At 53.7% G+C, this 16,199-nt stretch overlaps 1 protein-coding gene across 2 annotated transcripts in view; it reads left to right on the forward strand.

Annotated features, from left to right (window-relative positions):
• The window catches only part of NTN3 (netrin 3), a 32,795-nt gene extending 16,869 nt beyond the window's left edge, over window positions 1-15,926 (forward strand). For both annotated transcript variants that reach the window (XM_085075241.1, XM_085075242.1), the window contains 5 exons: window positions 289-477; window positions 6,166-6,315; window positions 7,246-7,299; window positions 14,019-14,093; window positions 14,354-15,926. In XM_085075241.1, coding sequence (XP_084931367.1) covers window positions 289-477; window positions 6,166-6,315; window positions 7,246-7,299; window positions 14,019-14,093; window positions 14,354-14,682 — 797 coding nt within the window. In that variant the 3' untranslated portion in view covers window positions 14,683-15,926. The remainder of the gene's footprint in view (window positions 1-288; window positions 478-6,165; window positions 6,316-7,245; window positions 7,300-14,018; window positions 14,094-14,353) is intronic.
• The last annotated feature ends 273 nt before the right edge of the window (window positions 15,927-16,199 follow it).

Raw genomic sequence — 16,199 nt, forward strand, 5'->3', positions numbered from 1 at the left:
CAAACCCTCCTGCTGCAGCCCTCCATCCCACACTTGCTTGCCTTCAGCCAAGTGGTGCCAGTCCCTACACATGCCCTTTCTGCTCTGCCCTGACCTCATGGCACTGGCCCCACGGGGTGGTGGATGCTGCACATCTGGACAGCACACTGGGATGAGCGGTGCTGTGCTGTGTCCATCCCAAGCCCAGCACAGCCCCTCACCGCAGTGGGGGATACCAGGGCAGCTCCAGCCCACCCGCAGGGTCCTGGGTTTCACCTTTAGCCCTCACTCTCTCCCCTTCCCTTGCAGCCTGCAACTGCAACCTGCACGCGCGGCGCTGCCGCTTCAACATGGAGCTGTTCAAGCTGTCGGGGCGCAAGAGCGGCGGCGTCTGCCTCAACTGCCGGCACAACACGGCGGGCAGGCACTGCCACTACTGCAAGGAGGGCTTCTACCGCGACCTCAGCAAGGCCATCACCGACCGCAAGGCCTGCAAAGGTAAGCTGGGGGGTCTCCATGGGAGCAGATGAGTGAGAGAATCTCAGTCTCCTTGCTTTCCCTTCCCATCCTTGGAACACCCTTCAGCTCACTCTGGCAGCTTCAGGTCAGCTCCAGCCTCCACCACCCTGATCACCTCTGCCACCCCAAGGGCACCAGGCAGGGATAACACTTTGAGTCTAGCATCAACTTGAGGTGGAGGAGGATGACAGGAATGGAGAGGATCCTGGGATGTTTGCAGTTACCATCTCCATGGTCAGTGTTTGGAGAGATGCTGGGGAGCTGCTGAAGCAGACGTGACTAAATGTGCTGGAAACCTGTCTCTGATATGGATGTTGTCTGGGATATAGACATGCTTGGAGTGTGGGTTCCCTGCTCTCGAGGGTGGAGGATGCTGGTGGAAGTAACATCTCCCAGGTGGGCTGTGGGGCAGGATCCCACATTGTGTTTTTCAGGCATGGGATGACTCTTGGTACCTGCTTTTGGGGAGATACTAAGCACTGTGGCTCCTCATAACTGGCTTTGAGCTGGCCAGGAGCCATGCTGGCCCCAAGCCATCAAAGTGCAGCTTGATCTCACAAGGTTGCCAACTTGTGCCAAACATCATGGGACCTGTACCTCTCCCTCCTCTCATTCCTGGCCAAGCCTGTATGATTCCTTTTCCCTCTCCTTGCTCAGCCTGTCTGTGGAGCCTTTTCAAAACAATAGTTTCACCAAAGAATTTGTGATGAGAAAACACCTTGCCTGACTCCAAGAATTGGCAGGATCCAGACTGGAACATCAGAGTGGGCAGGAAGTCAGCCGTGTCTGTTTAGATGCTGTGAATTCATCCCTAATCCCTGTTTTTCTGTCTTTGATTGTAAGTCTCTCCTGGAAAGGGAGCACAGTGTCCTTCTCAGATCTCTCTCCAATGCATTTTGCAGCTGCATGGGCACTGGGCACCTTCACTGCTGCAAGAACATGATGCTTGTTGTTTTTGTAGGGCCAACAGGACCTACTGGAGCTGGTTTTGGACTGTTAACATTATGGCCATGGATGTGAATTGAAGAATTTGACTTTTGGTGTTCCCCTGTCATGTGCGTTAGTGCTGTTGGAGGTCTGGATCATTCAGTTTGGGATGTAATAAAGGATGTCCTCCATTGCCTGTGCTGTGCCTATGGCCTCTCTGCATCCTTGCTCTGTCCAGGAATGCTTGAGAGGATAGAGTGAAGGGAGAAACTTCCTATGTTTGCGCAGTATCGCAGGACACTGGGAGCAGGGCTGAGTGGGCACTGGCAGGAGGAGTCCTACCTCCAGTTCGTTAGCAAACCGAGCTAGTAATTTTCAATAACCCAAGCAGCTGACTTGACACATCCTCCTCGCAGCCCATGTTCCCAGGGACCACAAGCTGTTTCCATGGCTTTGCTTACCACGGCCAAGCTAAGCCCGTGGCAGCAGTGAGGGTTTCCCATTGAGGAAGATTGTGACAGGTGGCAGCCAGGTCCCAAGCCGTGCCAGGTGCCAGCATCCTCAGGGTGATACAGGGAGACACTGGGAGAGAGGAGGAGGAAGAGGGAGGACAAGGCATACATCATGACGACCTATGGCATAGTATCCCAGATTGTGTCCTATTCCCAGGAGGAGTCCTGGCTCTGACCGAGGCCAGGGATGGATGGCAACAGCCCCCAGCTCCTGCTGCAGCACCACCAAACTGGGGCAGCTGCAGCAAAATTCCCTTTTCTGTGAGGATTCCATCAAGTGCTGAGGGCTCACAGGCAGCCCTGGCTCTGCCCCAGTGCTTGAGAGGCACCAGGGTGGCTCTGCTGCCTCCACCTCACCCTTTATCTTCTATGGGCAGCACCTCACCTCCCAACCCTCCCCAACGAGGGGTTTCTGCTCCTCTTTGGATTAGGGAGATTTAGGTTGGTTATCAGGGAAAGGTTCTTCCCACAGAGGATGCTCAGGCACTGCCCAGGCTCCCCAGGGAATGGCCACAGCCTCAAGGCTGCCAGAGCTCCAGAAACATTTGGACAATGCTCTCAGGGATGCACAGGGTGGGATTGTTGGGGTGTCTGCAGGGCCAGGAGTTGGATTCAATGATCATATTGCGTCCCTTCTAGCTTGGGATATTCTGTAATTTTATGACCAATTCCTTCTACTTTTGCTCCAAAACTGATAAAATCCCAAGCAAAGTGGAAGCCCTGCAGGCATTCACCTCCCCAGGGACCCTGGGGTCCCCAGCACCACTTCCCTGGGAATTGAGCAGCTCAGTTTCTGCTCCAGATGGGAGAGAGAGCACTTACCAAAGAGAAATAATAGAAAAAAAAAGCCAAAAACTAATAAAGCAAGCTGGATTTGTCTGGGACGAGGGAGGATTACTGAATGCAGCACAGGTTTGTGGGAGCAGGGATGCTGCAGATGCAGAGTGTGTGGCTCAGATCCCTCTGTTTGCAGGGCCAAGAAAGCAGAGGGGCCCTGGCTGCTCCCATCTGCCTATGCCCACCATTTGTCAGTGCGAGTTTTGCTCCACCACCCTCACAGGGCAGTAATTGTGGAGCATTACAGTGATGGAAGGCATCTCTGATCTGAGGTGGCTTCTCTGGAGGGGACAGGGTAAGCAAAGCCTCCCTGGATGCCCAGGAGTTGGTGGGATGGGGTAAGGGCAGATGCTACAGCACAGGAGAAATGGCAGCAGGTGATTCCTGGCCTGCAGAGGAGTAGGCCAGGTCCCCGTCACAGACAAACCTCTGTCCCTGTGCCAAGCCACAAGCAGGGCTCTGCCAACCTGGGCAGGGGATGCTGCTTGTGGTGCGCTGGCAGGGTTTACCCATGGTTTGGAAGTGCTGCAAAGCTCAGCCGAGCCAGATGAACAAGTGCACAGGACCGATCCCTGCCAAAGTGCATGCGTTGAGGAGGATCTGGCAGTGAAGGTGGTACCCTTGGTCTGGGGAGCCAGTTCCTAGCTCTGCCTCAAGGAACAGAGTTAATAAAATCTCTGATGCTTCTGCTTCTTTGGCTGCCTCCTTCAGTAAAGCAGGAAGCATTATCATCCCTCCCGTATCTACGGGTGGATCTATTGGGATTGGGAGCTCCTTAGAAGAGGAGCAAAGTCCCAGGTGCTCACAGTGGAGACCTGGCTCTGCCAGAGAGGCATATAAATACACAGAGAGGTGACGAGACAATTTGGACTTGTTTTTTCCAAAGATGTGTCCCATGCTTGCAGCTCAAGTATCTACACTCCTGCAAGAAAAAAGAAAAAAAGGAAAAGTAAGGATCCTGAGAGTGGATGTTTAAAGCAGGCATGGAGCAGGCTGATGGGAACAGTGGGCTGCGGCTTTGTAAAAAGGCTTTTGCACCTACCACAGTACTGGCCCAGGGCAGAGGCTGAGCACTGCAGTGAAGGCAGATGCTCATAGAATCACAGACTAGTTTGGGTTGGAAGGGACATTGAAGATCCTCTGGTCCCAATCCTCTGCCACGGGCACCTTCTGCTAGCCCAGGCTGCAGATGCTCAGTTCATATTCAGGAGGCAAATCACTAACCCAGAGGCCAGGAACTACTACATCTTATTTAAACAAACCCCAGCACATGTTACTAAATCACTATTCAACCGTGGTTTGTCTCTGCTGGGATGCAGCATCTTTGAAGTGGGAACAAAAATACCGACTGCAGGTTGTCCAAGCCTGTGTCTAACTGAGCAGAGCCCTCAGCCACCAGAGTGCTTCCCTCCCACCGCCAGCATCACCACTGGACCCTGTGAGATGGAAAAGCTGGGAGGATGGAAAAGGCAGAGCAATCTACAGGATTAATTCAATGGTGGTAATTGAAAAGTCAAATAAAGAATGGCTGCATTAATCCTGGTAATTTAAACAAAGCTGTAAACCATGAGCTTTCTCCAATGAAAACTGGTGAAGCAGTAGCAGCTAAGCCTCCAGATGCAAAAATACCTTCAATATGAGGTACAAGACATGCTTTCTGGCAAACACAGCTCGATGAGTTAAGCTCCAAGCTAGTGACTTAATCCACCATTCAAGCTCCATGGCCAGATCCTGGCAGCCAGAGGCTGGGAGCAGCAGGGCTTGGTGTGTGGGCAGTGGTGCAGAGCTGCACCATGTCCCTGGCCCTGCCTTCCCTGGGGCTGGGATGGACTCCCTGAGCAAGCCCTTTCCACAGGCCATGTCAGCATGAGGAAGGACAGAGATGCTACAGCTGCAGCAGTGGGATGGGCCATGCTGCAATGTGGGACCTGTCAGGGTAAACATTCTTGCCTGGGATGCTCTTCCCATAGGAATGGGAAGGAACAGTGTATTTTTGTGGGACTGTGGGAAATCCCACTATGGCAGGGCAAGGGGGCAGAGATTTGTCTGGCAGAGACCAAGCTCATCCCCCAATGACACAGATCAGTTGTGCACTTAAGATGAGCAAAGCTGCCTTAATTGCTGATCCAGGTAAAACATCTAGTCACTGCGATCCGCCTTCCACCGCATGGAGAGAGATCAGCTTAGATGAACTGGATCCTGATTGGGCTGAGATTTATGTCCGTCCATAAACTTTGCACCAGGAACACACCTCTGGGGCCCAAGAAAGCCCCCATGTTTCCAACAGCCCTGTGTCATGCCAAGACTCCCTTGCTCGCTGCCATTTGTTATCACAGCTGAGCCCCAGAAATATCCCTGTCAGAAAGACGTCTGCTTCCAGTCCTAGCCAAGATCTGATAAGGACGGAGCATCTGGTCCCCATTAGAGTCTGCTTGCTCTGGTTTCTGGCTGTGCTAGAGAAGGCTCGAGTACCATGGTGCTTCCACCAATCCCATCTGGTGAAAATTAGGGAAACAGTAACATCGGGGGGCTGTGGGGGCAGGTGGGGGAGATGTTTTTGTTTTGCTTTGAAATCACATTCAACTCTTACACTGATGGAGGCCAAGATAACCTGCTCCAGCTTGTAGCCAGCCTAGCTCCAGGCAAGCAGATGGGAAGGTCCTCTCCTGAATGTGCATCTCCCTCCCAAATCCCTCCATGTAGACAACACTGAGTGGGTCCATCATCCAGTGTGATGTGATGGAGAGCCACTTCAGTGTTATTCTGAGAGCAAAAACCCAACTTTCACCCACCTCAGCTTGTCCCTAGAGCGGCTGTGATAGAAAGGTGTGGGGTCAACCTTCGCCCAGGGTCAAAGGATGTCAGGAGGGGCATTGAGACTCATGAGCTTGGGAACCATCGAGAAGACCCACTTCATTCTAAAACAAGAAAAGGTCATGGTTTGTGTAAAAACCCAGTGTTGGTTCAGCTCTATGGACTGAAAAGGTCAGAGGTGAGGGAGCAAGTGGAGAAAATGGTTTTTACTGCTGTGACAGGAACATCTCTCTGGAGTTGAGGTGGGGGAAGATCTTAAATGACAGGTGGTGGCTGCAGGCACCTGTGAGAATTGCAGGAGCTCCAGTTGTTCAAGCTGAGCATTCCTGTCAGCAAGGCCATACCCTGGCCAAGCTCTTTGTCCACTCGCCCTCCTGCCTGTGCTGCTCACAACACATGTGAGGCCATGGTTGGTCCAGTTGAGCCTGTGATGTGCCTGCCCCAGAAGCTGCTTTCCAGTGGTGCTCTGAAAGGGCTCCCCCTCCTCCTCACCTCTCTGACCCTGCACCTTGGGTCCAGTTTGGGGTTTGTGTTGTGCCTCCCCTCTCACTTAACCATTTCTCTCTCTCCCACCCAGCTTGCGACTGCCACCCAGTCGGCGCAGCCGGCAAGACCTGCAACCAGACCACGGGGCAGTGCCCATGCAAGGATGGTGTGACTGGCCTCACCTGCAACCGCTGTGCCAAGGGCTACCAGCAGAGCCGCTCGCCTGTGGCCCCCTGCATCAGTGAGTGCCATGCGCCCTGCCCTGCGCTCAGGGACCCCTGTGGGCACCAGGGGATGCCTCTTGATCCCCCACCCACCTTGGATGGTGTGTGGTGGGTGGGAGGCTCAGACAAGAAGGTGTCTTTCCTTATGGGTGTTCTCCAGGAGGTGGTGAAGTAGGATGGTTCTGTAACTTTCTGGGGACCTGGGCTGCACCTGCCCCAGCACAGGAGGCTCTGGATGACCCCTTGGGTCAGTGCTTCCAGCTGGCTGAAACAGCTCTGCCAGGCCCCATCACTGGTAGAGCACATGCCCTCCTCAGCCAGCTGAGCCCTGAGCGCGGTCATTTCTGGGGCAAGGCCAGAGCCTGTGGTTAGCATAAAACTGTGTTTGTTGTCACCGTGGGTTTGAATTTGACCCAAGTGGCAAAGGAACGACTTCCCACTGTGCAGCATTTGCTGCGCTGCTGGAGCAGTGGGGACTGGTGGAACTGACTCCTCTCTCTCTGCTCTTCCCCAAATTTGAGTTTAGGACAGAATTTCCCCCAGGTTTTGCTGCCAAGAATTCTGAGAAAGTGTTATCTTTTCCCACATTTATCCCTGTGCTGGACAGCCTGAAACATGCTGAGATCAGCCAAGCACCCATCCAATGTCCAAACTGAGTTCAGATGAGTTGAGCAGCTGGGGAGCATCCATCCTGGAGCAGACATCCTCCACACAGTGATTTAGGGCTCTTGGGGGCTCTTGCAGCCTGGCCCAATTTACTGAACTCTGTGCATCTCCAGGTCTATTCAATGGTCTGCAATGGTCAGTCAGGTCAGACTTGTCCCATCATCTTTCATCTGTGACCCACAAAATCCCCTTGTGGTCCAATTTCAGAGGGCTTTTGCCCAGTTGTCATCCCCAGAGCTGGGGATCTCTTTCCTTAAGATACCTCTCCCTTTCTTTTCCAGAGATTCCTGCCATCAACCCCACCTCCCTGGTCACCAGCACAGAGGCACCTGCAGGTAAGTGCTCCATGTCCCTGGCCAAGTCCATGGCCTGAGCCCTGAGCTTGGCACAGCACAGAGAAGAACCAAGCTCTACCAAACCATTTGGCAAAAAATTAATGGTGAAAAATTTTGGTGAAAGCAGTGACTGAGATTTAAAATCCAGAGTATTTCTGGAAAACAACTGACTAAAATTGATGGAGTTTCTTGGGAAAGGTTTTCTCCATTCCCCCCAAAGAGGAGGGCTGGGATGAAGCCCACGGGGGCCTCACCATCCTCTGGCAGATTAAGGCAGGAGTTGTGACATGTGGCACCAGTGAGTGCTTGAGGGCTGGCTTTGTTTAACCCTTCTTTTATCAGTGCCAGTGCAAGAGGTTTCTCCTCAGTGTCCTTTGCCTCTGCAGGGCCCCAGCTCTCTGGGAGGTTCTGGGACAGTGGGGGTCTGACAGGTCTCTTGCAAGCTCCAGAACCCCTGTGCTGGGGCACAGGCTGCTAGGTCTCCCCTGGGACATGGGTGACATGGAGCTCACCTCATCCAGGTCTGGAGAAGTGAAGGCTCTGGGTATGAGCTGCTTGTCCTGGCTGCACAGGGTAACAGGACCATGAGTGATTGGACCACAGAAGGATCAGTGTCACTGTTGTAGTCACCCAGTGAGAGGTGAGAGCTCCATTGACAAACTGGAGACCTTGCACAGGTGAGGGAGACACGGCTGCCATGGTCCTTAGAGCTCCCCAAGAGCTGCCCTGGCACCCCAGGCTGGAGTAGCAAGGTTGGCATCTCAATACAAGCTGCAGGCTCACTTGTGCTCCTGCAGAGGCTTGGCTGGGGCTGGGCACTGCTGGGTGAGTGCATGGATGCTCCCTGCACTGAGGGATTAGGGTCCTCCTTCCAGCCTGGCCAGAGACCAAGGTCCCATCCAAGCGCCCTGAGCTCCCACCATGTCACAGCACATGCCAGTAACACCAAGCAGTGCTGTGCCAGCCCCTGGATCCAGTGCCACCATGCTCAGCCCTCCTGTGCTGCAGGATGCACCCAGCAGGTTAAAGACGGCTGTAGCAGGGCTCTCCTCCCTCCCCTCCTCTCCTTCCACAGTCCCCTCATCACTGCATTGTGCCTGTTCCCAGCCATCCCAAGTCTATCTCTCTGTAGGGATTCCAAGCCAGGTGGAGGGGGAGAAGCCAGGGAAAGAAGCACTCCTTTCCTCCTTGGGCCACCCCTCTCCCTGCTGTCCCCAAGACCCTGGTCTTCTCATTCATTCCACTGTGGTGGAATAGACATCCTGAGCAGTCCTCTACTCCATCCCATGGCACATGCTCCAGTGAAGAGAGCAGGGGCACCTCCAGCTCCCCACATCCATATTTAATGAGCAGCTTCCCCATGCCCTGTTTGAGGTACGTCTATCCTAAGGAAGCCTATGCACTTTTTGGAGTGCTGGTGCTATGTTTTTATCCTTCTCCCCAGCTCCCCTTACCATGGCCACCTTGCCTTGGCAGTGGAAAACTCCAACAGCGTCTCCCCAGGCTGGTGTGTGCCTGGGATGTTCTCCCCAGCCTTCTGGGAACATCTTCCAGCACAGCCACTGCAGTCCCATGCATGAACTTGGTGGCTGCAGGAGAGGGATAGGGACAAGGTGTGTTGAAAGTATGTGGTCAGAGAAGGGACTGGAGCTGGGGAAGGGTCTGGAACTGAGGGAACTGAGGAGGCTCAGCATGGAGAAAAGGAGGCTCAGGGGGAACCTTCTGGCTCTCTACAGCTCCCTGACTGGAGGGTACAGCCAGGTGGAGGTCAGGCTCTGCTCCCATGGAACAAGGGAGAGGACAAGAGGAAACAGCCTCAAGTTGTGCCAGGGGAGGTTCAGGTTGGATATCAGGGAAATTTTTTTCCTGAAAGGGTTGTCAGGCAGTGACCCAGGCTGCCCAGGGCAGTGGTGGAGTCACCACCCCTGGAAGTGTTCAAAAAGCAAGTAGTCGTGGCACTTTGCGATGTGGTTTAGCAGGCATGGTGGTATTTGGTTCAAAGCTGGACTTGAATTTGGAGATCTTTTCAAACCTTAATGATTCTGTGATCCTCTGGCGTTACAACACTCTGGCAGGAGTAAAGTGTGTGGATGGGGATGGAGAGGGGACCAGCTCCTTGCAGAGCAGTGCTGGTTCAGCACACATGAATCTCATGGAGCAGCGGAGAGCCTGGGAACTCTGCGCAGCCTGGCTCTCACCCAGCACCCATGGGCACTGCTGAGCCTTGCCCCACAGAGGCTCTGGAAAACAGGAGGTGTTTTCAGGACAGCAAGGAGCAGCCCTGCCTGGATCTGGCAGAGGTTTCTCTCCACACTGTGGCAGAGGGGGAGAGATGATACTTGGAGTGCACGTCTTACCTCATGGGAAGATGCTGAGCTGAAGTGATGGTACCACTGCTGGGGGCAGGCTGCATGGGATGGCAGACCACCACCACCTCTGCTCCTGCCTGCCCTGCCCACCCTGCCAGCTGTGAGGAGGGAGCTGGGAATATCAGGCTTTGGGAAAAGGGAAAAATGGGGGTACAGATTGGGGGATTTGGCCAGTTTTATTGCCAACAGAGAGTGCTGCATGGAGCAGAGTTAATCAAGGTGACTCCCCTCCAGTGCTTTGTAGATAGAAACAGTCTCACAGTGATGTCTGAGCTGTTCAGTTGTGCAAAAATAAACGGCACTGGTGGAGAGCTGTGTTGTTTGCTTTGTTTTAACAGAGCAGGTCTGCCTCAAACTGCCTCCAGTTTATCTGTGGGTTTGTTGGTTTAAGATTTCTGGCTTCTAGCTCAAATATATTTAAAGCAAAGTATCTGCCTCTGCCCAGAGTCTGTGCCACTGGGGGATCACGGGACCTGGTGGGGGTCCTGCTGGCCTTTCGCTGGGGGCATCAGAGATGAGGGGGGTTGATACTGCCAAGCGCTGCCAGGGCTAGCTGCCCCTGGTGTGCTTGTGCTGCAAGCAGGGCTGCCCACAGTGGTGCACCCTGCCCGCACTCTGCCTGCTCCCCGATGCCCCTCTGCCTACGACCCTCTGCCCCAGGAGCCCCCAGCTGTCCCAGCTGAGCAGGGCACTCCCCAAGGGGCCCTCAGCACCTCAGGCAGCCTCCAAGCCTCTTCTCCTCCCAGTTCTCCACCTCTCACCCTGCCTCTGGCAGCAGGTGCTGGCTGCAGGAACAGGGGGACATTGTTCAGGGCTGCCATGCTCAGGTGCGGGGCTTCCCCTCCTCTCCCCATCCTCCTCCCTGCTGGGGTTCAGTCCCTGGGTGTGTTCAGGCTTTTCAATGACATTGCCATCTTCTGCACCACTTTTCCCAGCTTTCTTCTGCCTTTCTGATCTTCCATAGCCTTTGACGTCCAGCTTTGATCTCTGTGCCTGAGCAACTGACTGGCTTGGTGATGAAATGTCCTGGGTCCACTTCTCATAACTTTTATTATTATTATCTTAAAATATTTTCCACTTAGTGGAAAAAATAAAATCTGCATTCACCATTAGCAGAATTAACAAAACTCATGGAGCACAAAACAGGGCTTTAAAGGAATACAAAGTAAGCAGTAAAAAATTTGCAGCCATGGCACCTAATTAAGTTACATCTCTCTTAAAACAAAATATTCCTTCTTTTTCTGGGAGAGCAGAAGTAAACCAGGGGTGCAAACCTGTCACCTCTCACACATGCTTCCTCCACAGGGATGGGGAATGCTCACGCCAGGCCAGGGGCTCTAGTTATCAGCTGCCTCCTTCCAGTCTGTACCTGTAGCATGTCACAGGGATGCATTTGTGTCTGGGATGGGGCTGTAGCATATCCCAGGGATGCAGTAGCATTTCAGGGTTTGTGGGTGCATTTCAGAGCCTTGGACTGTGTCAGGTCTCTGCTGACCCACAGCCTTTCCATGGTGCTTGGCTGCCCCATCCAGCTGCATGGACACAGCAGAAGGACAGCTGCAGGTGGAGGCAGCTAAAGTTGATCTTCTTCCCATTCCCCTTGGAATGTGTAATGCCATGGGCATTCTGGGGCCTGTCCATGGGAACAGCCCCCATCAGGCACACAGCATCCCAGTGTACTTGAGAGGATGGAGCCATGGTTCATAGCTGTGTTGTGATGAGTGGCAGGCTGAGACCCCAGGCAGAGCCCTGCTATGGGAAAATCTTGCAGGAACAGGACAGGATGCCCAGGGAGAGGCAGTCTGGGGAGGTGCAGGCAGGTTCCATCTGCCCTGACATCCCTGGCCACTTTCCAGCCACAGCACCCATGTCTGCCTCACACCCAGTAACAGAGGCCATGTGCTCAGGGCCAAGGAAGGGAAACACTTCCAGTTATTTGAACTTTTTTTTTCTTCCCAAGTTTCTCACATAACTGGAGCAGGAATTGATTTTACATTTGAGGAATGTTCCTCAGCACAAAGCTGTGGTTAAAAAAATCCCCAAACAAATCCTAAATTTCTAATTCCCAACACCACTTTCTGGTTCCTTTGAATTACAGTGTTATGTTGTTAATCGTGAGCAGGAGCCCAAGACAGTTACTGGATCTCTCTCTGCTTTTCTTTTGTCCCCACTGCCAAGGGAAGCAGGTGGCAGGTTGGCTGAGGCTGCCTCACAGCCTGGTCTAACCACACATCACCCCACACTCCATCACTCCACCATCCCACAGCCCACCACCCCACCACCCATCACCCCACCCCAGGCCATCCTCCAGCCAAACACCCTGGCCATGCCACCCTCCTGCCCCACAGCACCCAGTGTCCATGGGCAGGCCTGTGGCAACTGCTGCTGGCTGCAGGATAGTTTCTGTGTCCATTTGCTTTGGGAGGAAAAGGTCCTCTGTCCTGACAGGAGCTCTCTTTAGAGTCCCTTTCATGGAGCAGGAAAGGATGGAGCAGTGTGTTGGGATGAGCATGTGGCTTGTCTCAGGAGATGCAGTGGAGTCTGGGATGGGGCTGTAGTGTATCCCAGAGAATACAGCAGGCTTAGGCTGAGGCTGTAGCACATCCCAGGGGATGCAACAGGGACCAGGCTGAGGCTGTAGCATATTGCAGGGATGCAGTGGTGTTTGGGACGGGGCTGTAGCATATCCAAGAGAATACAGCAGGCTGAGGCTGAGGCTATAGCATATCCCAGGAATGCAGTGGGTGAGGGCACCTTCAGTGCCACCACCAAGCAATCCAGTGCACTCAGCAGCCACCCTGCATGGAGAGGCCCTGAGCCCCCTCCGTAGCTACCACTGCTGTCCCAGGGGACCTGCATCCTCTCCACAGCCATCCCCGCTGTCCCAGGAGATGCAGCAGGGCCAAGGCAGCTCTGCCAGTGCAGGCAGGGAGGCAGTGTGTCAGCATGGGGGGGCTGAGCTGCAAATCAGGGCTCACCCCCTTCTGCTAAGAATTAGCTTTGTGCTGCACTGCTTCTATTGCTGACAAATTTGGAAGACAGCACAAAGTCTCAGATGAAAAGGAGCTGGGCAGAGAGGAGAACAGCAGAGCACAGGGTGAGTTTGTGCTCCTTAGCTTCTTTCTTTCCTCATTTCTCCTCCTCCCCTTGGCACAGGGTTCTGTTATTTCACATCTTCCCCCAGAGCTTCGCCTCCATCCCACGATCACTGTGGCAACCTGCAAACAAAGACAACTTTAGAGGTTGCTGGCTCTGTCCTGGGACGTGGGGCCAAGCCAGAGGGAGAACCTGTGAAAGGCAGAGAAAAGAAGAAAGATGGGCTCAGAAAAAACGTGCCATTTGGAAAGAGACAAATTGAGATGTTCAAAGGAAGATGGCAGGGCAAAGAAAGGAGAACAGGGCTGCTTCGGGCAATTGTTGGGATCAAAGGCTTTGGGGAGAAGGAAAGAGGCATTCCCTGCCCTGCCTCTCCTTGAGATGCAAATCTGGGGCTTTAGAAATGCACAGAAAAAAGCCTCCTGGAAGACAGGAGCCTTGGGGAACAGCAGGGTGGTGAGGGACAGTCTGGTGGCCTCCCCAGCCCCTCTGGAGCAGGCTGAGCAGGGGATGCCTGGGCAGCAGGAGTGACATGATGCAGCAGAGCCGCTTCCCTTACCTGCCTCCTTCCCCCAGCCTGAGTGTCCTTCCCCACTTAGAGGAACCTATGAGGCACAGGGCTGCGCCCTGAGGGTGCTTCCCACCACTCTGGCCCTGAGGGTTGAGTTGCTCTGAGGATCACAGCCCTCCTTGATCTGGCATCGGACCTACCTCTGGATCTGCTCTCTGTGGTGCTGATTGTGGGATTGGTGCCAAATCCTCTTTTCCCACATCACCCAGGTCTGCAGGGCCACAGCTGTTCTATTGACTTTCCTTGGCCATGGCCCCTGCCAACCCTCCCTGCAGGCCACCATCACCTCACCTGCATCCCTCCTATCCATCCCTTTCTGTGTCCGGCAGGAGAGTCCCCAGGCTCCCTCCACTACTCCTGTGTTGACTTACCCTGCAGGACACCATCACAAGTGACAGAGTCTGCTCAATGCACCCAAGGCCACTTGCTTCCTCTTCCCAGCTCATGTGGTATCAGGTGTTCATGCTGGGCTTTGAGCCCACAGCCTCTGTGAGATGCCAGGGGAGCATCTGGACTCACCAGACCCTCATCCCCAGCAGTGCCCAGGCCCTGGCTCAAGAGTGATCAAGTATCCATCACCTTCTGCCAGGCTGGGTCTTGCTGCTGTCCCCTCCACCCCACTCCCTCTTGCCCTGTGGTGGGATGAGCCCCTCTGTGCTCAACCCTCTGTTCTTCTGCTGCAGACTGTGACTCCTATTGCAAACCAGCCAAGGGCAACTACAAGATTAACATGAAGAAGTACTGCAAGAAGGACTATGGTAAGGACCTCCAACCTCCCTGGGCCACACTGGGCTTTGCCTGAGAGGCAGACAAAGGCTGGCTGTGGGTGGGGCAGATGAAGGCATCCAGGAGATGGGGAATACTCTGTATGGAGAGGGCTCCCCAAATCAGCCCTACCAAATTTGCAATGGATGAGACAGGTGGGGCTGTTGGGGAAGGGCAGTTCCTGTCACCAACCTTCCTTTGGGGAGCAAGGCAAAGCATCCCCATTACCATGCCTCCCCCTTTCTTTCCTCAGTTGTCCAGGTGAACATCCTAGAAATGGAGACAGTGGCCAACTGGGCCAAGTTCACCATCAACATCCTCTCCGTCTACAAGTGCCGTGATGAGCGGGTCAAGCGCGGTGACAACTTTTTGTGGATCCACCTGAAAGACCTGTCCTGCAAGTGCCCCAAGATCCAGATCAGCAAGAAGTACTTGGTCATGGGGATCAGTGAAAACTCCACTGACCGGCCTGGACTGATGGCTGACAAGAACAGCCTGGTCATCCAGTGGCGGGATGCCTGGACACGCCGCCTTCGGAAACTGCAGAGGCGGGAGAAGAAGGGCAAGTGTGTGAAGCCCTGAGGGGTTTGCACCCATCCCATCCCCCGTGCTCAGCCCCGGCCCAGCTGGGTGCTGCCAGACTGCACCCATAGACTCTGTACATATATATAGTGTGAACAGACTCTTTGTCTATAGTGTATATTTTGGCAATGGTTTCCCGTTGTGTGCGTGTGCACGGGTGGGTGCGCGTGTCAGTCCTTTTCTCTAAGTGTGTATTCAACATAATGCAGTAATGACAAACCTTTAATGATGAACAAAGTGAAGCAAGGTCCTGTGGGTTCCTGTCACCCAAAGGATCTTGAAGGGGATTGGTGTCCTGCTCCAGGCATGCTGGAGCTCATTTTCAAGGCTTTTATATTCCCTTTAACACAGTTTTGTTCTGCCTGGTGTTGACATGTCAGTTAACAGCTCTCCCTTCTCCAGCACCCGGGTATGACTCGTCCTCACTCTGAAAATGTGCTGCCAGACCTCTCTCTGCCTTTCTCCTTGCCCACAAGGAACAGGAGGTCAGACTCTTCTTCCCCTGATTCCAGTGTGGGGTTAGGCTGAGTGGAAACTGTCCAATGCTGCAGAGTGTCGAGCCCCAGGAGCTCTACCAGGAAGGACAAATGAACTTTTGCAAGGCCTGATTCCCCAGTGACCTCAGGCTCATATGGACCAGTGCTGCCAGCTGGGGCAGGACCCGTGCAGTGCTGCAGTGCCATGTAGAGGAGCCAGGCCCTGGCAGTGCATTGGTGGCCACTACCAGGCAGAGCTGTGTCCATCAGGGAGAAAGGGACAGACTTGGCAACCCCTGGTTGTTATTGTCCTGATGCATAGTCCAGACAACCCAGTGAGAAAGACCTGGGTTTTTCCCCTCCCATGTTCACCTGCTCTATCTGAACCTGGGCTGGACTGGACAGGCTGACCAGAGCCATTGTGTATCATCCATCCACCCAGGTCTATGTGCCTGTATTCTCACCTGGTACCAATTGACATAAATCCACCTGTTTCTGCTGAGATGACACCAAGTGACCATCTGCCTTGGTATGCATCCTTCAGAGCCAGCCAGACTGCATGCTCTCCTGGGAAGAATTGCTGTGGCCAAGGTTCTCCAAGGAGATGCACAAGGCAGAGGTGACAGGAAGAGAGAGGAGCTTTCATTGATCCACCTCTAGTCTTTTATATCTTCTTCACCACATATAAGTCTCTGGTTAAACAGACACCAGTATCTTCCCATGTTGAGACTGTAGTGGTCTTGGCTTAATAAATATGAATAGAAACAATAGGTACTCTGACAATAGATATTCCTTTCTCTACAAACCTTGCCTGGCTTATTGAATGGCTCAGTGAGGGGTTGTAGCCTACATCAGAGTCTTCCAGCCCATTAGGGTGAAGCTTTAGCCTTTTTAGCCCATGGCAGCTTGTGTGGACTCCCCACTCCATTGTGGTGCTTGTGGGCTTCAACATCCCAGGGTGGTGCTGGAGCTTCCAGCTGAAGACTGGTGGAGCATTGTTGGGTTTCAGGTCAAGGGAATTTGGGGAGTGAGGATCTAGGC

This window comes from Lichenostomus cassidix, chromosome 14 (assembly GCF_008360975.1).
Source record: "Lichenostomus cassidix isolate B80296 chromosome 14, HeHo_3.0, whole genome shotgun sequence".
Lineage (NCBI taxonomy): Eukaryota > Metazoa > Chordata > Aves > Passeriformes > Meliphagidae > Lichenostomus > Lichenostomus cassidix.